This window comes from Anomalospiza imberbis, unplaced genomic scaffold (assembly GCF_031753505.1).
Source record: "Anomalospiza imberbis isolate Cuckoo-Finch-1a 21T00152 unplaced genomic scaffold, ASM3175350v1 scaffold_935, whole genome shotgun sequence".
In the NCBI taxonomy this organism is placed as follows: Eukaryota; Metazoa; Chordata; class Aves; order Passeriformes; family Viduidae; genus Anomalospiza; species Anomalospiza imberbis.
The window spans coordinates 17,895-39,361 of NW_027100555.1; the positions used below are offsets into that span (position 1 = coordinate 17,895).

The 21,467-nt window shown below is 61.7% G+C and overlaps 3 protein-coding genes and 1 long non-coding RNA gene across 6 annotated transcripts; 1 reads left to right on the forward strand and 3 right to left on the reverse strand.

Moving 5' to 3' along the window:
• Positions 1-4,175: 4,175 nt before the first annotated feature.
• On the reverse strand, positions 4,176-4,599 carry LOC137467984 (acidic leucine-rich nuclear phosphoprotein 32 family member B-like). The gene is made up of 2 exons (XM_068179406.1): positions 4,444-4,599; positions 4,176-4,343 (listed from the first exon to the last, which is right to left on the reverse strand). The coding sequence occupies exons 1-2, from the start codon at positions 4,597-4,599 to the stop codon at positions 4,176-4,178; spliced, it is 324 nt and encodes a 107-aa protein (XP_068035507.1).
• Positions 4,600-13,092: 8,493 nt separating this feature from the next.
• ACHE (acetylcholinesterase (Yt blood group)) lies at positions 13,093-18,059 on the forward strand. 2 transcript variants are annotated; one of them, XM_068179403.1, is made up of 3 exons: positions 13,093-14,640; positions 15,608-15,774; positions 17,817-18,059. In XM_068179403.1, the coding sequence occupies exons 1-3, from the start codon at positions 13,397-13,399 to the stop codon at positions 17,936-17,938; spliced, it is 1,533 nt and encodes a 510-aa protein (XP_068035504.1). In that variant the 5' UTR covers positions 13,093-13,396; the 3' UTR covers positions 17,939-18,059. The 2 variants fall into 2 exon arrangements, with proteins under 2 accessions (XP_068035504.1, XP_068035503.1); XM_068179402.1 differs by lacking the exon at positions 17,817-18,059 and adding an exon at positions 17,055-17,239.
• LOC137467982 (uncharacterized) lies at positions 17,887-19,194 on the reverse strand. 2 transcript variants are annotated; one of them, XR_010995691.1, is made up of 4 exons: positions 18,483-19,194; positions 18,252-18,293; positions 18,087-18,170; positions 17,887-18,025 (listed from the first exon to the last, which is right to left on the reverse strand). It is a non-coding gene; the product is annotated as an uncharacterized lncRNA (long non-coding RNA). The 2 variants fall into 2 exon arrangements; XR_010995690.1 differs by having other exon boundaries at positions 18,232-18,293.
• A 639-nt stretch (positions 19,195-19,833) lies between these two features.
• CUNH17orf49 (chromosome unknown C17orf49 homolog) lies at positions 19,834-20,692 on the reverse strand (the record flags this gene model as incomplete). The annotated part of the gene is made up of 3 exons (XM_068179407.1): positions 19,834-19,946; positions 20,296-20,465; positions 20,556-20,692. Coding segments are annotated over 3 exons (390 nt in total), but the record flags the coding sequence as incomplete, so codon positions are not given.
• Positions 20,693-21,467: the final 775 nt, after the last annotated feature.

Genomic DNA, 21,467 nt, shown 5'->3' on the forward strand with positions numbered 1-21,467 from the left:
GGTCCATGAGGTGGTCGTGGCTGTCTCTGGGATGCTCGTGGTGGTCCCTGGGTTCATCGAGGAGGTCCATGAGGTGGTCGTGGCTGTCTCCGCGATGGTCGTGGTGGTCCCTGAGATGGTCGTGGCTGTCTCTGGGATGCTCGTGGTGGTCCCTGTGGTCATTGAGGAGGTCCATGAGGTGGTCGAGGCTGTCTCTGGGATGGTCGTGGTGGTCCCAGGGGTTATGGAGGAGGTCCATGAGGTGGTCGTGGCTGTCTCTGGGATGCTCGTGGTGGTCCCAGGGGTCATCGAGGAGGTCCAGGAGGTGGTCGTGGCTGTTTCTGCGATGGTCGTGGTGGTCCCTGGGCTCATTGAGGAGGTCCATGAGGTGGTCGTGGCTGTTTCTGGGATGGTCGTGGTGGTCCCTGAGATGGTCGTGGTGGTCTCTGGGATGGTTGTAGTGGTCCTTGGGAAGGTCGTGGTGGTCTCTGGGATGGTCGTGGGGGGCTCTGGAGTCGCCGTGGAGGTCCCTGCGATGGTCGTGGAGGTCCGTGATGTGGTTGGGGTCATCTCTGTGGTGCTTCTGCTGGTCCTGTCAGAGCCAGTGGTCCCTGGGGACATCGAGGAGGTCCATGAGGTGGTCGTGGCTGTCTCTGGGATGCTCGTGGTGGTCCCAGGGGTCATCGAGGAGGTCCAGGAGGTGGTCGTGGCTGTCTCTGGGATGCTCGTGGTGGTCCCAGGGGTCATCGAGGAGGTCCATGAGGTGGTCGTGGCTGTCTCTGGGATGCTCGTGGTGGTCTCTGGGGTCATTGAGGAGGTCCATGAGGTGGTCGTGGCTGTCTCTGGGATGGTCGTGGTGGTCCCTGGGTTCATCGAGGAGGTCCATGAGGTGGTCGTGATTGTCTCTGGGATGGTCATGGTGGTCCCTGGGTTCATCGAGGAGGTCCAGGAGGTGGTCGTGGCTGTCTCTGGGATGGTCGTGGTGGTCCCTGGGGTCATTGAGGATGTCCATGAGGTGGTCGAGGCTGTCTCTGGGATGGTCGTGGTGGTCCCAGGGGTTATGGAGGAGGTCCATGAGGTGGTCGTGGCTGTTTCTGGGATGATCGTGGTGGTCCCTGAGATGGTCGTGGCTGTCTCTGGGATGGTTGTAGTGGTCCTTGGGAAGGTCGTGGTGGTCTCTGGGATGGTCGTGGGGGGCTCTGGAGTGGCCGTGGAGGTCCCTGCGATGGTCGTGGAGGTCCGTGATGTGGTTGGGGTCATCTCTGTGGTGCTTCTGCTGGTCCTGTCAGAGCCAGTGGTCCCTGGGGTCATCGAGGAGGTCCATGAGGTGGTCGTGGCTGTTTCTGGGATGGTCGCGGTGGTCCATGAGGTGGTCGTGGCTGTCTCTGGGATGGTCGTGGTGGTCCCTGGGCTCATCGAGGAGGTCCATGAGGTGGTCGTGGCTGTCTCTGGGATGCTCATGGTGGTCCCTGTGGTCATCGAGGAGGTCCAGGAGGTGGTCGTGGCTGTCTCCGCGATGGTCGTGGTGGTCCCTGAGATGGTCGTGGCTGTCTCTGGGATGCTCGTGGTGGTCCCTGTGGTCATCGAGGAGGTCCATGAGGTGGTCGTGGCTGTCTCTGGGATGGTCGTGGTGGTCCCTGTGGTCATCGAGGAGGTCCATGAGGTGGTCGTGGCTGTCTCTGGGATGGTCGTGGTGGTCCCTCGGGTCATGGAGGCGGTCCAGGAGGTGGTCGTGGCTGTCTCTGGGATGGTCGTGGTGGTCCCAGGGGTTGTGGAGGAGGTCCATGAGGTGGTCGTGGCTGTTTCTGGGATGGTCGTGGAGGTCCCTGAGGTGGTCGTGATTGTCCCTGGGATGGTCGTGGAGGTCCATGACGTGGTCGTGGCTGTCTCTGGGATGGTCGTGGTGGTCCCTGGGTTCATCGAGGAGGTCCATGAGGTGGTCGTAGCTGTCTCTGGGATGGTCGTAAAGGTCCCTGTGGTCATCGAGGAGGTCCATGAGGTGGTCGTGGCTGTCTCTGGGATGCTCGTGGAGGTCCCTGGGATGGTCGTGGCTGTCTCTGGGTTGCTCGTGGAGGTCCATGAGGTCGTCGTGGCTGTCTCTGAGATGGTCGTGGTAGTCCCTGGGGTCATCGAGGAGGTCCATGAGGTGGTCGTGGCTGTCTCCGCGATGGTCGTGGTGGTCCCAGGGGTCATCGAGGAGGTCCATGAGGTGGTCGTGGCTGTCTCTGGGATGCTCGTGGTGGTCCCAGGGGTCATCGAGGAGGTCCAGGAGGTGGTCGTGGCTGTCTCTGGGATGCTCGTGGTGGTCCCAGGGGTCATCGAGGAGGTCCATGAGGTGGTCGTGGCTGTCTCTGGGATGCTCGTGGTGGTCTCTGGGGTCATTGAGGAGGTCCATGAGGTGGTCGTGGCTGTCTCTGGGATGGTCGTGGTGGTCCCTGGGCTCATTGAGGAGGTCCATGAGGTGGTCGTGGCTGTCTCTGGGATGGTTGTGGTGGTCCCTGTGGTCATCGAGGAGGTCCAGGAGGTGGTCGTGGCTGTCTCTGGGATGGTCGTGGCTGTCTCAGGCATGCTCGTGGTGGTCCCTGGGGTCATTGAGGAGGTCCAGGAGGTGGTCGTGGCTGTCTCTGGGATGGTGGTGGTGGTCTCTGGGGTCATTGAGGAGGTCCATGAGGTGGTCGTGGCTGTCTCTGGGATGGTGGTGGTGGTCTCTGGGGTCATTGAGGAGGTCCATGAGGTGGTCGTGGCTGTCTCTGGGATGGTCGTGGAGGTCCCTGTGATGGTCGTGGCTGTCTCTGGGATGCTCGTGGTGGTCCCTGGGGTCATTGAGGAGGACCAGGAGGTGGTCGTGGCTTTCTCTGGGATGGACGTGGTGGTCCCTGGAGTCATCGAGGAGGTCCATGAGGTGGTCGTGGCTGTCTCCGCGATGGTCGTGGTGGTCCCTGAGATGGTCGTGGCAGTCTCTGGGATGGTCGTGGTGGTCCCTGTGGTCATCGAGGAGGTCCATGAGGTGGTCGTGGCTGTCTCTGGGATGGTCGTGGTGGTCCCTGTGGTCATTGAGGAGGTCCAGGAGGAGGTCGTGGCTGTCTCTGGGATGCTCGTGGTGGTCCCTGTGATGGTCGTGGCTGTCTCAGGCATGCTCGTGGTGGTCCCTGGGCTCATCGAGGAGGTCCACGAGGTGGTCGTGGCTGTCTCTGGGATGCTCGTGGTGGTCCCTGAGGTGGTCGTGGCTGTCTCTGGGATGCTCGTGGTGGTCCATGAGGTGGTCGTGGCTGTCTCTGGGATGGTCGTGGTGGTCCCTGGGATGCTCGTGACTGTCTCTGGGATGCTCGTGGTGGTCCCTGCGGTCATTGAGGAGGTCCAGGAGGTCGTCGGGGCTGTCTCTGGGATGGTCGTGGAGGTCCATGAGGTGGTTGTGGCTGTCTCTGGGATGGTCGTGGTGGTCCCTGGGGTCATTGAGGAGGTCCATGTGGCGGTCGTGGCTATCTCTGGGATGCTCGTGGAGGTCCATGAGGTGGTCGTGGCTGTCTCTGGGATGGTCGTGGAGGTCCAGGAGGTGGTCGTGGCCGTCTCTGGAATGGTCGTGGTGGTCCCTGGGCTCACTGAGGAGGTCCATGAGGTGGTCGTGGCTGTCTCTGGGATGGTCGTGGTGGTCTCTGGGCTCACTGAGGAGGTCCATGAGGTGGTCGTGGCCGTCTCTGGAATGGTCGTGGTGGTTCCTGGGCTCACTGAGGAGGTCCATGAGGTGGTCGTGGCTGTCTCTGGGATGGTCGTGGTGGTCCATGTGGTGGTCGTGGCTGTCTCTGGGATGGTCGTGGTGGTCCCTGGGTTCATCGAGGAGGTCCATGAGGTGGTCGTGGCTGTCTCTGGGATGCTCGTGGTGGTCCATGAGGTGGTTGTGGCTGTCTCTGGGATGGTCGTGGAGGTCCCTAAAGTGGTCGTGGCCGTCTCTGGGATGCTCCTGGAGGTCTCTTGGGCTCTGTTTGTCCCCACGACAGTGGCTGCAGGGGAGGGTCCAGGATGAGCAGAGACCCCCAAGGCCCTCCCCAGGGTGGACACCCCAACCTTCACCCTCATCCTCCTCCTCCTCCTCTTCTTCCAAGATCCTCATCCTGGCCTTTGACCCATCCAAGGTCCCCCCCCCACCCTCCACCCTCCTTCATCTTCACCCTCCTCTTCCTCCTCCTCTTCCAAGACCTTCATCTTTTGTAGATGTCCTCCCCTTTCCCCTCCTCTTCTTCACCTTCATCCTCATCTTCCTCCTCCTCCCCCTCTTCATCCCCCTCCAACCTCTCTCCATTGTCTCCACCTTCCTCCTCTTCCTCTTCCTCGTCCTTTTCATCATCCTCCTCTTCCTCCTCCAAGACCTTCAGACCATGGATCCCTTCAAACTCTCCAATCCCAACCCCAACTCCTCCTGCTCTTCATCATCATCCTCCTCTTCTTCATCCTCCAAGACCTTCAGACCATGGGCCCCTCCATCCCCAACTCTTCCTCTTCTTCATCCCCTTCATCTTCCTCCTCCTCCAAGACCTTCAGATCTGAATCCCTCAAACCTCCCCCACCCCAATTTTTCCTCCTCTTCTTCATCCTCCTTTTCTTCCTCCTCCTCCTCTTCTTCATCCTCTTTATCGTCTTCCTCTTCTTCTTCCTCCTCCTCCTCTTCTTCATCCTCTTTATCGTCTTCCTCTTCTTCTTCCTCCTCCTCATCTTCATCCTCCTCCTCTTCACCCTCGTCCTCCAAGACCTTCACATCTGAGCCCCTCAAACCTTCCCCACTCCAATTCCTCCTCCTCTTCTTCATCCTCCTCTTCTTCATCTCCCTTTTCTTCATCCTCCTCCTCCTCCTCCAAGACCTTCAGATCTGAACCCTCAAACCTCCCCACTCCTGATTCTTCCTTCTCTTCTTCACCGTCTTCCTCTTCATCCTCATCCTCTTCACCTTCTTCCTCCAAGACACATCATGGACCCCTCCAACCCCAACTCCTCCTCTTCTTCATCCCCTTCATCCTCCTCCTCCAAGACCTCCAGATCTGAACCCCTCAAACCTCCCCACCCCTGATTCCTCCTCTTCTTCTTCATCCTCTTTGCCCTCCTCTTCTTCACTCTCTTCTTCTTCATCTCCCTTTTCTTCATCCTCTTCATCCTCCTCCTCCTCTTCATCTCCCCTTTCTTCATCCTCTTCATCCTCTTCCTCCAAGACCTCCAGATATGAACCTCTCAAACCTCTCCCACCCCGATTCCTCCTCCTCTTCTTCACCCTCTTCACCCTCCTCTTCTTCACCCTCCTCTTCTTCACCCTATTCTTCTTCATCTCCCTTTTCTTCATCCTCTTCATCCTCCTCCTCCTCTTCATCTCCCTTTTCTTCATTCTCTTCATCCTCTTTCTCCAAGACCTCCAGATATGAACCTCTCAAACCTCTCCCACCCCGATTCCTCCTCCTCTTCTTCACCCTCTTCACCCTCCTCTTCTTCACCCTCCTCTTCTTCACCCTATTCTTCTTCATCTCCCTTTTCTTCATCCTCTTCATCCTCCTCCTCCTCTTCATCTCCCCTTTCTTCATCCTCTTCATCCTCTTCCTCCAAGACCTCCAGATATGAACCTCTCAAACCTCTCCCACCCCGATTCCTCCTCCTCTTCTTCACCCTCTTCACCCTCCTCTTCTTCACCCTCCTCTTCTTCACCCTCTTTCTCTTCACCCTCTTCCTCCAGCCCCCTCAGCCCCCTGCCCCCTCCAACCTCTCCCCATCATCCTCCTCCTCCTCCTCCTCCTCCTCCTCGTCCCCCCGCTGTCCCCGCTGTCCCCTCACCTGTGACGGCGCAGGTGAGGACCACCAGGAACCCCCCGCGTGTCCCCCCGGCCATGGCCACGTCCCGTCCCCGACTGGGCTCGAGCCAGCGGTGACAGGGACAATATCGGGGGGGCGGGGGGGGACAGTGGGTGGCCCCGGACCTTTGTCCCCACCACGGGTGGCGCAGGTGGGCGGGGGGTGACGGGCGGTGACACACGGAGGTGACACACGGAGGTGACACACACGGTGGAGAATGCGGCGGCCGCGCCCTGCGCACGGAGCTTCCTCCTCCATGCGCCGATGTCACCGCGCGCGGGACACGACACGGGGAGGAGGACACCGGGAGTGGCACCGAGACCGGGGGGGACACGGGGGTGGGGACATGGAGGTGGCATCGAGATTGGGGGGGACGTGGAGATGTCCTGGTGGCCAGGAGGGACACGGAGATGGGAGACATGGAGGTGGCACTGAGAGGGGTGGGGACATGGGGATGGGGACATGGAGGTGGCACCAAGATCAGTGGGGACACAGAGGTGGCCTGGTGGCCACCAGGGACACGGGGGTGGGGACATGGAGGTGGCACTGAGAGCGGGGGGGACACGGACATGGGGGACATGGGGGTGTCACCAAGATCGGTGGGGACACAGAGATGTCCTGGTGGCCACCAGGGCCACGGGGCTGGGGGACATGGGGGTGGCACCAAGACTGGGGGGGACGTGGAGATGTCCTGGTGACCAGGAGGGACATGAGGATGGGGACATGGAGGTGGCACTGAGAGGGGTGGGGACACAGGGATGGGGACATGGAGGTGGCATCAAGATGGGGGGGACATGGAGGCCATCAGGGACATGGAGACAGGGGACATGGAGGTGTTCCAGGGGTCACTGGGGACATGGAGGTGGCCTGGTGGCCACCAGGGACACGGGGGTGGGGACATGGGGGTGGGGACATGGAGATGGCACCAAGGTCAGTGGGGACACGGAGGTGGCCCGGTGGTCAGGAGGGATGTGGGGAGGGGGACATGGAAGTGTCACTGAGAGGGATGGGGACACGGGGGTGGGGACACGGGGGTGGGGACATGGAGGTGGCACCAAGATCAGTGGGGACATGGAGGTGGCCCGGTGGCCACCAGGGACACGGAGATGGGGACATGGGGATGTCCCAGTGGTCACTGGGGACATGGAGGTGGCCTGGTGGCCACCAGGGACACGGAGATGGGAACTTGGGGGTGTCCCAGTGGTCGCTGGGGACATGGAGGTGGCCTGGTGGCCACCAGGGACACGGAGATGGGAACTTGGGGGTGTCCCAGTGGTCACTGGGGACACGGAGGTGGCCTGGTGGCCACCAGGGACACGGAGATGGGAACTTGGGGGTGTCCCAGTGGTCACTGGGGACACGGAGGTGGCCTGGTGGCCACCAGGGACACGGGGGTGGGGACAGGGAGGTGTCCCAGTACATCCCAGTGTCACCCAGTGCCCTCCCAGTGTCTCCCCGGGGTTTTCCCCGTGACGTCACCGCGGGCCCCATGGGGGTGGGGCAGGTGACCCTTGTCCGGTGGCCACGGATGGGGAGGGGCCACACCCGGGGACACACCTGGGGACAGGGCTGGGGACACACCCGGGGACACACCTGGGGACAGAGCTGGGGACAGAGCTGGGGGCACGGGGACACACCTGGGGACAGAGCTGGGGACATGGGGACACAGCCAGGGACAGACCTGGGGACATGGGGACACACCTGGGGACAGAGCTGGGGGCACGGGGACACACCTGGGACACACCTGGGGACACACCTGGGGACATGGGGACACACCTGGGACACACCTGGGGACAGGGCTGGGACAGAGCTGGGGGCATGGGGACACAGCCGGGGACAGACCTGGGGACACCTGGGGACATGGGGACACATCGGGGGACACAGCTGGGGACAGAGCTGGGGACAGAGCTGGGGACATGGGGACACACCTGGGGACAGACATGGGGACAGAGCTGGGACAGAGCTGGGGGCATGGGGACACACCTGGGACACACCTGGGGACACGGCTGGGGACACGGCTGGGGACACGGCTGGGGACAGACATGGGGACATGGGGACACACCTGGGGACAGACCTGGGGACACACCTGGGGACATGGGCACAGACATGGGGACACCTGGGGACATGGGGACAGAGCTGGGGACACCTGGGGACACCTGGGGACATGGGGACAGAGCTGGGGACACCTGGGGACACCTGGGGACAGACATGGGGACACCTGGGGACATGGGGACAGACATGGGGACATGGGGACACACCTGGGGACAGACCTGGGGACACCTGGGGACATGGGGACAGACCTGGGGATATGGGGACACACCTGGGGACAGACCTGGGGACACCTGGGGACATGGGGACAGACCTGGGGACACCTGGGGACATGGGGACAGACCTGGGGACACACCTGGGGACATGGGGCCACATCTGGGGACACACCTGGGCCACACCTGGGGACACGGCTGGGGACACACCTGGGGACAGACATGGGGACACACCTGGGCCACACCTGGGGACAGACCTGGGGACACCTGGGGACAGAGCTGGGACAGAACTCGGGGCATGGGGACACACCTGGGACACACCTGGGGACAGACATGGGGACACATCTGGGGACACACCGGGGGACACGGCTGGGGACAGACCTGGGGACACCTGGGGACATGGGGACAGACCTGGGGACACCTGGGGACATGGGGACAGACATGGGGACAGACCTGGGGACATGGGGACACCTGGGGACACCTGGGGACAGGGACACACCTGGCGGGGGGTCCCTGTCACACCTGAGAGCGCCACACCCATCACGTGACTCACCTGTGCCCTTTCCACGCCCCTGCCCCTCCCCCACCCCGGTTATTTTTAGCACTGGGGGGAGGAGAGGGCGGGACACGACCACCCCTCCCCCCCCCAACCATCCTCTGAAATTTGGGTCTGAGGACCCCAAAAACCTCCCAAAAAATCCCCCAAAATGGCCCAAAATGCCCTGAAATTCCCCCAAATTCCCCCGAAATCCCCCAAAATTCCCCAAATGCCACAAAATTCCCCAAAATTCCCCTGAATTTCCCCCAAATTCCCCCAAAATTCCCCTAAATTTCCCCAAAATCTCCCTCAAAATTCCCCAAAAATTCCCCCAAATTCTCCAAATTTCCCACGCCACAGAAACCCCCCAAATTTCCCCCAAATTCCCCCAAAATTCTCCGAAATTCCTCAAAAGTTCTCCCCAAATCCCCCAAAATGCCCCAAAATCCCCCCAAATTCCCCAAATTCCCCCCAAAATTCCCCTCGAATTGCCCCCAAATCCCCCAAAATCCCCCAAATTCCCCAAAATCTCCAAAAAATTCCCCCCGAATTGCCCCCAAATCCCCCAAAATGCCCCCAAATCCCCCCAAATTCCCCCAAAATTCCCCTCGAATTGCCCCCCAATCCCCCAAATCCCCCCAAATTCCCCAAAATCTCCAAATAATTCCCCCCAAATTGCCCCCAAATCCCCCAAAATGCCCCAAAATCCCCCCAAATTCCCCAAATTCCCCCCAAAATTCTCCCCGAATTTCCCCCAAATTCCCCAAAATGCCCCAAAATGCCCCAAAATCCCCCCAAATTCCCCAAATTCCCCCCAAAATTCCCCCCGAATTTCCCCCAAATTCCCCAAAATGCCCCAAATTCCCCCCAAATTCCCAAAATTCCCCCCAAAAAATTCCCCCAAATTGCCCCCAAATCCCCCAAAATCCCCACAACCCCCCTCCAAAATTCCCCAAATCCTCTCAAATCCCCAAAAAATTCCTCAAAATTCCCCCCAAATCCCCCTGGGAGTTTTTTTTTTTTTTTTGGGGGGGGGGGGGGGTGTTGGGCAGAGCATCCTCGCCCCTCCCCCCCCCCCACCCCTCCCTTGAGCGGGGGGGGGGGGGGGGAGGGGCAGCGCTGCCGCAGGGGGGGGAGGGGCCAAAAGAGCCGCCCCTCCCCCACCCCCCCCCCCAATTTAACGCTGCCCCTCCCCCACCCCCCCCCCGGTATTTTCCAGACGCCGGAGCCGAAGCGAGGCCGGAGCCGCGGCGCGAGAGGGGTCGGTGCCGCCCCTCCCCCACCCCCGCCTCGACCCCCACCCACCCCCCACCCCACCCTCCCCTCCCCCCACCCCCGGGGACCCCTCCCCATCATCCCCCTCCCCCCCACCCCCCCCCCTTTTCAATGACCTCCATCGGATACGGCCCCATCCCCGCCCCTCCCCCACCCCCGCGACCACCCCCCCCACCGCCCCTCCCCCACCTTCCCCGCCGCCCCTCCCCCACAACCTGAGACCCCCCATCGCCCCTCCCCCACCTTCCCCGCCGCTCCTCCCCCACCCCCCGCGACCACCCCCCCACCGCCCCTCCCCCACCTTCCCCGCCGCCCCTCCCCCACAACCTGAGACCCCCCCCATCCCCCATCGCCCCTCCCCCCCCATCCATCCCCGGGTACCATTTTGGGGTGGGGGCGGGGCCGCGCAGGGCGGGGCTGGGGGGGGGGGAGGGGCCGTATGGATCTATAGGGGATTTGGGGGGGGGGGGTCCCTATAGGGTCACATCGATGGGGCTGGGGGGGGGGGAAGTCCCTATGGATCCATAGGGGATTTGGGGGGGTCCCTATAGGGCCGGGAGGGTCCCCATGGATCCATAGGGGCTGGGGGGGGTCTCTGTAGGGGTGGGGGTCCCCATGGGACTCGGGGGGTCCCCTATGGATCCATGGGGACCCCTGGCCCTATAGGGACTCCCCCAAATCCCCTATGGGTCCATGGGGACCCCTGGCCCTATAGGGACCCCCCCAAATCCCCTATAGATCCCTGCGGGGGTCCCTATAGGGCCGGGAGGTCCCCATGGATCTATAGGGGGTCAGGGGAGGGGATCCCTATAGGGCTGGGATTTGGGGGTTCTCTATGGGGGTGCCTATAGGGCTCCGGGGGGTCCCCATGGATCCATAGGGGATTTGGGGGGGTCCCTATAGGGCCGGGAGGGTCCCCATGGATCCATAGTGGATCTGGGGGGGGTCCCTATAGGGCTCAGGGGTCCCTATAGGGCCGGGGGTCCCCATGGATCTATAGGGGATCTGGGGGGGGGTCCCTATAGGGCTCAGAGGTCCCTTTAGGGCCGGGGGTCTCCATGGATCCGTAGAGGATTTGGGGGGGTCCCTATAGGGCCAGGAGGGTTTCCATGGACCCATAGGGGACCTGGGGGGGTCCCTATAGGGCCGGAGGGTCCCCATGGATCTATAGGGGATCTTGTGGGGTCCCTATAGGGCTCAGGGGTCCCTATAGGGCCGGGGGTTCCCATGGATCCATAGGGGATCTGGGGGGGGTCCCTATGGGGCTCAGGGGTCCCTATAGGGCCGGGGGGGATTCCATGGATCCATAGGGGATTTGGGGGGTCCCTATAGGGCCGGGGGGGTTTCCATGGATCCATAGGGGATTTGGGGGGTCCCTATAGGGCCGGGGGGGTCCCCATGCATCCATAGGGGATTTGGGGGGTCCCTATTGGGCTCCGGGGGGTCCCCATGGATCCATAGGGGATTTGGGGGGTCCCTATAGGGCCGGGGGGGTTTCCATGGATCCATAGGGGATTTGGGGGGGGTCCCTATAGGGCCGGGGGGGTTTCCATGGATCCATAGGGGATCTGGGGGGTCCCTATAGGGCCGGGGGTCCCCATGGATCCATAGGGGATCTGGGGGGTCCCTATAGGGCCGGGGGGATTCCCATGGATCCATAGGGGATTTGGGGGGGGTCTCTATAGGGCCGGGGGGGTTTCCATGGATCCATAGGGGATTTGGGGGGGGTCCCTATAGGGCCGGGGGGGTTTCCATGGATCCATAGGGGATTTGGGGGGGTCCCTATAGGGCCGGGGGTCCCCACAGGTGCCCCCTTCCCCCCTCCCCCCGCCCCCGGCGCTTCCGGCCGGGAATTTTCCCGGGGTTATTTTGGGAGCCGCCACCTGCCCCAAGGGGGGGGGGGGGCGGGGGGCGAGGGGGGGGAGGGGCGAGGGGGGGGAGGGGTCCCTGTTGGGGGGGGGGCACAGGGAGGGACTGGGATAAACTGGGAGGGTCCCCAAAAATTGGATATTGGGGGGGGGGGGTCAGGATGTCCTTGGGGGGGGTCCAAACAAGCTGGGGACCCTCCCCCACCCCCACCCCCCCCCAATTCCAGGGGTTCTGCCCATCCCCCCAAAATCCCTCCCCAAATGGGGATCCCCCCCCACCCCACCCAAAAATGAGGAAACCCCACCCCCTCCCCAAATCCCACCCCCTCCCCACCCGCAGGGGACCCCAAAAATCCCACCCAATTTGGACCCACCCCCATCCAAAAAATGGGGATTCCCCCCCCCCCCACCCCACGGGGGATCCCCAAATCCCCCCATGACCCCCCCAAAAATCCCACTCAAAATGAAGACCCCTCCCCAAATCCCACCCCTGGGGGAACCCCAAATTCCCCCCCAAATGCCCCCCCAAATCCCACCCCAAATGGAGACCCCTCCCCAAATCCCACCCAAATGGAGACCCCTCCCCAAATCCCACCCCTGGGGGAACCCCAAATTCTCCCTCAAATGCCCCCCCAAATCCCACCCCAAATGGAGACCCCTCCCCAAATCCCATCCCCTCCCCAAATCCCACAGGGGACCCCCAAATCCCCCCGTGACCCCCCCCAAATCCCACCCCAATGGGGACCCCTCCCAAATGGGGACCCCTCCCCCAAATGCCACCCCTGGGGGACCCCCAAATCCCCCCCAAAATGAAGACCCCTCCCCACATCCCACTCCAAATGGGGACCCCTCCCCAAATCCCACCCCCAAATAGAGGAACCCCTCCCCCCCCCAATTTGGAACCCCCCCCAAGCTCCCACCCCCTCCCCACTCACGGGGGACCCCCAAACCCCCCGAAATCCTACCCCAAATAGCGACCCCTCCCCAAATGCCACCCTTGGGGGATCCCCAAATCCCCCCGAAACCCCCCCCCCCAAAATGAAGACTCCTCCCAAACCCCCCCCAATTGGGGACCCCTCCTCAAATCCCACCCAAAATGAAGACACCCCCCCCCCAATTGGGGACCCCTTCCTCAAATCCCACCCCTGGGGTATCCCCAAATTCCCCCAAGACCCCCGAAATCCCCCCCAAATCCCACCCCAAATGAAGACCCCCCCCCCCCCCAAATTTGGAACCCCCCCCCAACTCCCACCCCCTCCCCACCCACGGGGGACCCCCAAACCCCTCCCCCCACCGTGCCTGACCCCCCAAATTCTCTCTCTCTCCGCAGCCTCCGCCGCCATGGGGGGTCGCCCATCGCCGCCGCCCCCCGCCCCCCTCCAGCTCTTCCTCCCCCTCCTCCTCCTCCTCCTCGCCCCCTCCCCGGCCACCACCGAGGACCTGCTGGTGGCCACCTCGGCCGGCGCCGTCCGCGGCTTCCACGTGCCCGCCGGGCCCTCGGCGCGCGTGGCGGCGTTTTTGGGGATCCCCTACGCCGAGCCCCCCGCTGGGACCCCCTGCGCTTCGCCCCGCCCCGCCCCGCCCGGCCCTGGGGAGGGGTCCTGGACGCCCTCTCCCACCCCCACGCCTGCTTCCAGCCGGTTGACACCATGTTCCCGGGCTTCGGCGGCTCTGAGATGTGGAACCCCAACCGCGAGATGAGCGAGGATTGCCTGTACCTCAACATCTGGGCGCCGGCGCCGCGCCCCAAAACGCCGGCGCCGGTGCTGGTGTGGATTTACGGCGGCGGCTTCTACAGCGGCGCCGCCTCGCTGGACGTCTACGACGGGCGCTTCCTGGCGGCGGCCGAGGAGGTTTTGGTGGTCTCCATGAACTACCGGGTGGGCGCTTTGGGCTTTTTGGCGTTGCCAGGTCACCCCGAAGCCCCCGGCAACGTGGGGTTGCTGGACCAGCGGCTGGCGCTGCGTTGGGTGCAGGCCAACATCGCGGCGTTCGGCGGCGACCCCGGCGCGGTGACGCTGTTCGGGGAGAGCGCCGGCGCGGCCTCGGTGGGGCTGCACCTGCTGTCGGGGGGCAGCCGCGCCCTGTTCCGCCGCGCCGTGCTGCAGAGCGGCTCGCCCAACGGGCCGTGGGCTACCGTGGGGGCGGCCGAGGGCCGGCGGCGAGCGGCGCGGCTGGGCCGGCTGGTGGGGTGCGGCGGCGTGGGCGCCGGCGGGGCGGTGACCAACGAGACGGAGCTGTTGGCGTGCCTGCGCGCCGCGGCGCCGCCGCAGCTGGTGGAGCACGAGGCGGCCGTGCTGCCGCAGCAGGGCGTGTTCCGCTTCGCCTTCGTGCCCGTGGTGGACGGCGAGTTCCTGGCCGACACCCCCGAGGCGCTGCTGGGCGCGCCGGGCCGCGCCGAGGCCGAGGTGCTGCTGGGCGCCGTGCAGGACGAGGGCACCTATTTCTTGGTGTACGGCGTGCCGGGTTTCGGCAAGGACAACGAGAGCCTGATCAGCCGCGAGGAGTTCCTGGGCGGGGTGAGGCTGGGCGTGCCGCAGGCCAACGAGCTGGCGGCCGAGGCCGTGGTGCTGCAGTACACCGATTGGCTGGACCAGGACAACCCGGTGAAGAACCGCGAGGCGCTGGACGACATCGTGGGCGACCACAACGTGGTGTGCCCACTGATGCACTTCGCCCAGCGCTGGGCCGAGCGCGGCGGCACCGTCTTCGCCTACCTGTTTGACCACCGCGCCTCCAACCTGCTGTGGCCGCCGTGGATGGGCGTGCCGCACGGCTACGAGATCGAGTTCGTGTTCGGGCAGCCGCTGAACCCCGGGCTCAACTACACGGCCGAGGAGGAGGCGCTGAGCCGGCGCATCATGAGATACTGGGGCAACTTCGCCCGCACTGGGTACGGGTTGGGATGGAGTCTGGTTGAGTTGGGGTTGAGACGAGTTTGGTTGAGTTGGGTTGGGTTGGGATGAGTTGACTTCAGTTGTGATGAGTTGGGTTGGATAACCTCGGTTGGGATGAGTTGAGTTGGGATCAGTTGGGATCAGTTGGGTTGGATGACCTTCGTTGGGTTGAGTTGTGATGGGTTGGGTTCAGTTGCAATGAGTTGGGTTGGATGATCTCAGTTGGGATGAGCTGAATTGGGATCAGTTGGGTTGGATGACCTTGGCTGGGATGAGTTGAGTTGGGATCAGTTGGGTTGGACAATCTTGGTTGGGTTGAGTTACGATGAGTTGGGTTGGACGACCTCAAATGGGTTGAGTGGAGTTGTGGTACATTGGGTTGGACAATCTTGGTCGGGATAGTTCCTTTGGGATCAGTTGGGTTGGACGATCTCGGTTGGGTTAAGTTGGGATGAGTTGGGTTGAGGTGGGATGAGTTGAGTTGGACGACCTTGGTTGGGATGAGTTGTGATGGGTTGGGTTGAGTTGCGATGAGTTGGGTTGGATGACCTCGGTTGGGTTGAGTTGTGATGAGTTGTGTTGAGTTGCGATGAGGTGGGTTGGATGACCTCGGTTGGGTTGAGTTGAGTTGGGATGAGGTGGGATGAGGTGGGATGAGTTGGGTTGAGTTGGGATGAGTTGGGTTGAGGTGGGATGAGTTGGGTTGAGGTGGGATGAATTGGGTTGGATGACCCCAGTTGGGTTGAGTTGAGTTGGGATGAGTTGGGTTGGACAACCTTGGTTGGGTTGAGTTGGGATCAGTTGTGATGAGTTGGGTTGGATGACCCCAGTTGGGTTGAGTTGAGTTGGGATGAGTCGGGTTGAGTTGTGATGGGTTGGGTTGAGTTGCGATGAGTTGGGTTGGACGACCTCAGCCGGGTCGACCCTCGTTGACTCGCGCCGGGGCCCCCCCGGCCGTCGCAGGGACCCGAACGAGCCGTCGGAGCGGGAGCGGCGCTGGCCGTCCTACACGGCTGCGGGGCAGAGCTACGCCCGGCTCAACGCGCGGCCGCTCGCCGTGGCCCAGGGCCTGCGCGCCCAGGCCTGCGCCTTCTGGACGCGCTTCCTGCCCAAGCTGCTCAACGTCACCGGTGAGGGGACACCGGGACACTGGGGACTTTGGGGACATCGGGGACATCGGGGACATTGGGGACATTTGGGGACATTGGGGACATTGAGGACATTGGGGACATTTGGGGACATTGGGGACATCGGGGACATCGGGGACATTTGGGGACATTGGGGACATTTGGGGACATTGGGGACATTGGAGACATTTGGGGACATTTGGGCACATTTGGGGACATTGGGGACATTTGGGACATCTGGGGTCGTTGGGGACATTTGGGGACATTTGGAGAATTTGAGGACATTGGGGATATCGAGAACATTGGGGACATTGGGGACATTGGGGACATTGGGGACATTTGGGGACATCAGGGACATCGGGGACATTTGGGACATTGGGGACATTTGGGGACATTGGGGACATTTGGGGACATTTGGGCACATTTGGGGACATTGGGGACATTTGGGGACTTTGGGGACATTTGGGGACATTGGGGACATTGGGGACATTTGGGCACATTTGGGGACATTGGGGACATCGGGGACATTGGGGACATTTGGGGACATTGGGGACATTGAGGACATTGGGGACATTGGGGACATTTGGGGACATTTGGGGACATCGGGGACATTGGGGACATTGAGGGGACATTTGGGCACATTTGGGGACATTGGGGACATTTGGGGACATTTGGAGAATTTGAGGACACTGGGGACATCACTGGGGACATTGAGGACATTTGGGGACATCGGGGACATTTGGGGACATTTGGGGACACCGGGGATATTGGGACATCGGGCACATTTGGAGAATTTGAGGACACTGGGGACATCACTGGGGACGTTGGGGAGGACACGAGGAGGTGGCACCACAGAGGTGGGACACGGACGTGGTTGTGGGGACATCAAGGACATGGCGGGGACACCGGGGACGTGGGGACAGGGGGACGGGGAGGACCTGGGGACGTTTGGGTGGATTTGGGGGATTTTGGGGCGGTTTTGGGGTCCCCAGAGCCGATTTTGGGGTCTCCAGAGCTGATTTTGGGGTCTCCAGAGCTGATTTTGGGGTCTCCAGAGCCGATTTTGGGGTCCCCTCGCTGGTTTGGGGTTTCGTGGGGGGATTCCCAGAGCCAAAGCAGCAGCGGCGGCGCCGGGAATTTTGGTGGATTTGCGCAGGTTTTGGGTGGAATTGGGTTTAGGGCATTTCGGGGCAGTTCAGGGGGATTTTGGGGAGGTTTCTGAGGGGGTTTTGGGGTCCTCAGTTGGGATTTTGGGGTCCCCGCGCTGATTCGGGGTTCCCCAGGGCCGATGGAGGAGGCGGAGCGGCAGCGGAGCCCGGAATTTTGGGTGGATTTGAGCAGATTTTGGGTGAAGTTGGGTTTAGGGCATTTTGGGGCAGTTCAGGGTTTTTTTGGGGGTTTTTTTAAGGGTTTTTTGGGGTCCCCGGTTTCAATTTCGGGGTCCCCGCGCTGATTCGGGGCTCCCCAGGGCTGATGGAGGAGGCGGAGCAGCAGCGGAGCCGGGAATTTTGGGTGGATTTGAGCAGGTTTTGGGTGAAGTTTGGTTTAGGGCATTTTGGGGCAGTTCAGGGGGATTTTGGGGTTTTTTTTAAGGGTTTTTTGGGGGGATTTTTGGGGTCCCCGGTTTCAATTTCGGGGTCCCCGCGCTGATTCGGCCGGGGGGGAGGCGGAGCACCAGCGGAGCCAGGAATTTTGGGTGGATTTGAGCAGGTTTCGGGTGAAGTTGGGTTTAGGGCATTTTGGGGCAGTTCAGGGGTTTTTTGGGGTTTTTTTAAGGGTTTTTTTGGGGGCGTTTTTGGGGTCCCCGGTTTCAATTTCGGGGTCCCCGCGCTGATTCGGGGTTCCCCAGGGCCGATGGAGGAGGCGGAGCGGCAGCAGAGCCGGGAATTTTGGGTGGATTTGAGCAGGTTTCGGGTGAAGTTGGGTTTAGGGCATTTTGGGGCAGTTCAGGGGTTTTTTGGGGTTTTTTTAAGGGTTTTTTGGGGGCGTTTTTGGGGTCCCCGGTTTCAATTTCGGGGTCCCCGCGCTGATTCGGGGCTCCCCAGGGCCGATGGAGGAGGCGGAGCGGCAGTGGCGCCTGGAATTCCACCGCTGGAGCTCGTACATGATGCGCTGGAAGAGCCAGTTCGAGCTCTACAGCCGCCAGGAGCGCTGCCAGCCCCTGTAGGACCCCAAAAACCCACCCGGGGCACCCCAAAATCCATCCAGGCACCCCAAAACCCACCCGGGGCACCCCGAAATCCATCCAGGCACCCTAAAACCCACCTAGGAATCCTAAAAATCCACCCGGGGCACCCCAAAATCCATCCAGGCACCCCAAAACCCACCCGGGGCACCCCAAAATCCATCCAGGAACCCTAAAAATTCACCCGGGGCACCCCAAAATCCATCCAGGAATCCTAAAAATCCATCCAGGCACCCAAAACCCATCCAGGAATCCTAAAAATCCACCCGGGGCACCCCAAAATCCATCCAGGCACCCCAAAACCCACCCGGGGCACCCCAAAATCCATCCAGGAACCCTAAAAATTCACCCGGGGGCACCCCAAAATCCATCCAGGAATCCTAAAAATCCATCCAGGCACCCCAAAACCCCATCCAGGAATCCTAAAAATCCACCCAGGAACCCCAAAACCCACCTGGGGCAACCCCAAAATCCACCCGGGAATCCTAAAAATCAACCCAGAAATCCTAAAATCCACCCGGGGCACCCCAAAATCCATCCAGGAACCCTAAAAATTCACCCGGGGCACCCCAAAATCCATCCAGGAAATCCTAAAAATCACCCCAGGAACCCCAAAATTCACCCAGGGCACCCCAACATCCACCCAGAAACCCCAAAATCCATCCAGGAATCCTAAAAATCCACCCGGGGCACCCCAAAATTCACCCAGGAATCCTAAAAATCCACCCAGGAACCCCAAAATCCATCCAGGAATCCTAAAAATCCACCCGGGGCACCCCAAAATCCATCTAGGCACCCTAAAAATTCATCTGGGGCACCCCAAAATCCACCCAGGAACCCCAAAACCCACCCGGGGCACCCCAAAATCCACCCAAGAATCCTAAAAATCACCCCAGGAACTCCAAAATTCACCCAGGGCACCCCAACATCCACCCAGAAACCCCAAAACCCATCCAGGAATCCTAAAAATCCACCCGGGGCACCCCAAAATTCACCCAGGAATCCTAAAAATCCACCCAGGAACCCCAAAACCCACCCGGGCACCCCAAAATCCATCCAGGAATCCTAAAAATCCACCCAGGAACCCCAAAACCCTCCCGGGGCACCCCAAAATCCATCCAGGAATCCTAAAAACCCATCCAGGAATCCTAAAATCCACCTGGGGCTCCCCAAAATCCACCCAGGAACCCTAAAATCCACCTGAGGCTCCCCAAAAATCCACCCAGGAACCCTAAAATCCACCCCAAACCCACCCAGGGCACCCCAAATTCGTCCTCAGGCACCCCAAAATTCCCCCCCCAAACCCTCCAGGACCCCAAAATTTGGGGCCCCCCCCCCCGGTCTCGTCTTCAGTGTGACCCCAATAAAAGCTCAAACCCAAACCTGACTCGTGGGGGGGACCCCAAAAATGGGGGGGACCCCAAATTTATGTGGGAAACAGACAGGGAATCCCAAAATTTTGGGGAGGGGGGGGGGCGGACACCCCAAAATCGAGGCAGGACCCGAACCACGACACAGAGACAAAAGGGGGGGACACCCCAAAATTTTATTGGTGGTGACAAGGGGAGGGTCCCCGAATTTTGGGGACCCCAAAACTGGGAGGATTGCCCAAAAATTGAGGGGGGGACCCCAAAATTGAGGGGGATTTTGGGGTCCCCCCCAAATTTGGGGGATTCAGGGAGAAATTCGGGGTTTTTTTGGGGGGGGGGTCCAGAGGGTTTGGGGGACCCCCCCCCCCCAAGGAGTTTTGGGGGGTCCTGGTGGGGGGGGGGCTCCGACTTCAGGCTGCTGGAAAAAGGGGAAGGGGTGAGGGGACCCCCCCCAAATTTTGGGGGAGCCCCCCCCAAATTTTAGGGGTTATTTTTGGGGGGGATTCCCCCCCACCGCCACCGTACCCTGGTCGAAATTCAGCTTCTTTGGGGGGGGGGGTCCCCAAATCCTTCGACGTCCACGAGGTCCCCGGGGGTGTCGGAGTCACTCGGGGGGGGCTCTGGGGGGGGGGATTTGGGGAACCGGGGGGGATTTGGGGAACCCAAAATTAAAGGGGGGAGCCCCCCCAAAATTAAAGAGGAGGGGCCAAAAAAAAATCCTGAGATTAAAGGGGGGGAACCCTAAAACTAAAGGGGAGGGACCAAAAAAAATCCAAAATTAAAGGGAGGGGGGGGAACCCCAAAATTAATTGGGAGGGATCCCCGAAATTAAAGAATCGGGGAAAAGATGCCCAAAATTAATTGGGGGGGTGTAGGGGGGGCCCCAAAATTAAAGAACGGGGGCGAAAAAATTCCCAAAAAAAAAAAAAATACCCCCCCAAAAAAAAAAGCCCCCCCGGAATTCCTCACCTGCCACCTTCAGCTTCTTCCGGGGGGCCCGGGGGGGTCGTGGGGGGCCCCCCCAGATCCGGGGGGGTTTTTCCCGGGGTCCCTTTTTGGGGGAGTCGGCGGCGGGGGTGGGCAGGGGGACCCCACTGTCCTCGTAGGCTTTGCGCTTGGCCGCCGCCTTCAGCTGCGCCCTGGGGGGGACGGGGGAGGGGGGGTTTTGGGGTTGTTTTTTTTTGGGGGGGGGGACACCCCAAAATTTCCGCCCCCCCCCCCGCCCTTACACCGTGCGGTCCTTGATGAGGGCGCTGAGGCGGTCAGGTCCTCCCCGAATCGCGACACGGCCCCCGCGGAGCAGCGCCAGCTCCGGCTCCGTCCAGCGGGACCTGGGGGGACCCCGGGGATTTTGGGGGGATTTTGGGGGGTCCCGGAGGGGATTTGAGGGGGATTTGGGGGAGTTTTAGGGGGATTTGAGGGGGGTTTGGGAGGTGTGGAGGGGATTTGGGGGAGTTTTGGGGGTTCAGAATCGCGACACGGCCCCGCGGAGCGGCGCCAGCTCCGGCTCCGTCCAGCGGGACCTGGGGGGACCCCGGGGATTTTGGGGGGATTTTGAGGGTCCCCGGAGAGGTTTGGGGGGATTTGAGGAGGATTTGGGGGAGTTTTAGGGGAATTTGAGGAGGTTTTGGGGGGATTTTGGGGGGTTTTAGGCCGTTCAGGTCCTCCCGAATCGCGACACGGCCCTGCGGAGCAGCGCCAGCTCCGGCTCCGTCCAGCGGGAAACCGGGGGGGTTTTTGGGGGCACCCCGGGGATTTTGGGGGTCCAAAGGGAATTTTGAGGGTCCTGGAGGGAATTCTGGGGGGATTTGAGGAGGTTTTGGGGGGATTTGGGGTGATTTTGGGGGGTTTTAGGCCGTTCAGGTCCTCCCCGAATCGCGACACGGCCCCGCGGAGCAGCGCCAGCTCCGGCTCCGTCCAGCGGGACCTGGGGGGACCCCGGGGAATTTGGGGGGATTTTGGGGGGTCCCGGAGGGGTTTTGGAGTAATTTGAGGGGGATTTGGGGGAGTTTTGGGGTGATTTGAGGGGGGTTTGGGAGGTTTGGAGGGGATTTGGGGGAGTTTCGGGGGGTTCGGAATCGCGACACGGCCCTGCGGAGCAGCGCCAGCTCCGGCTCCGTCCAGCGGGACCTGGGGGGACC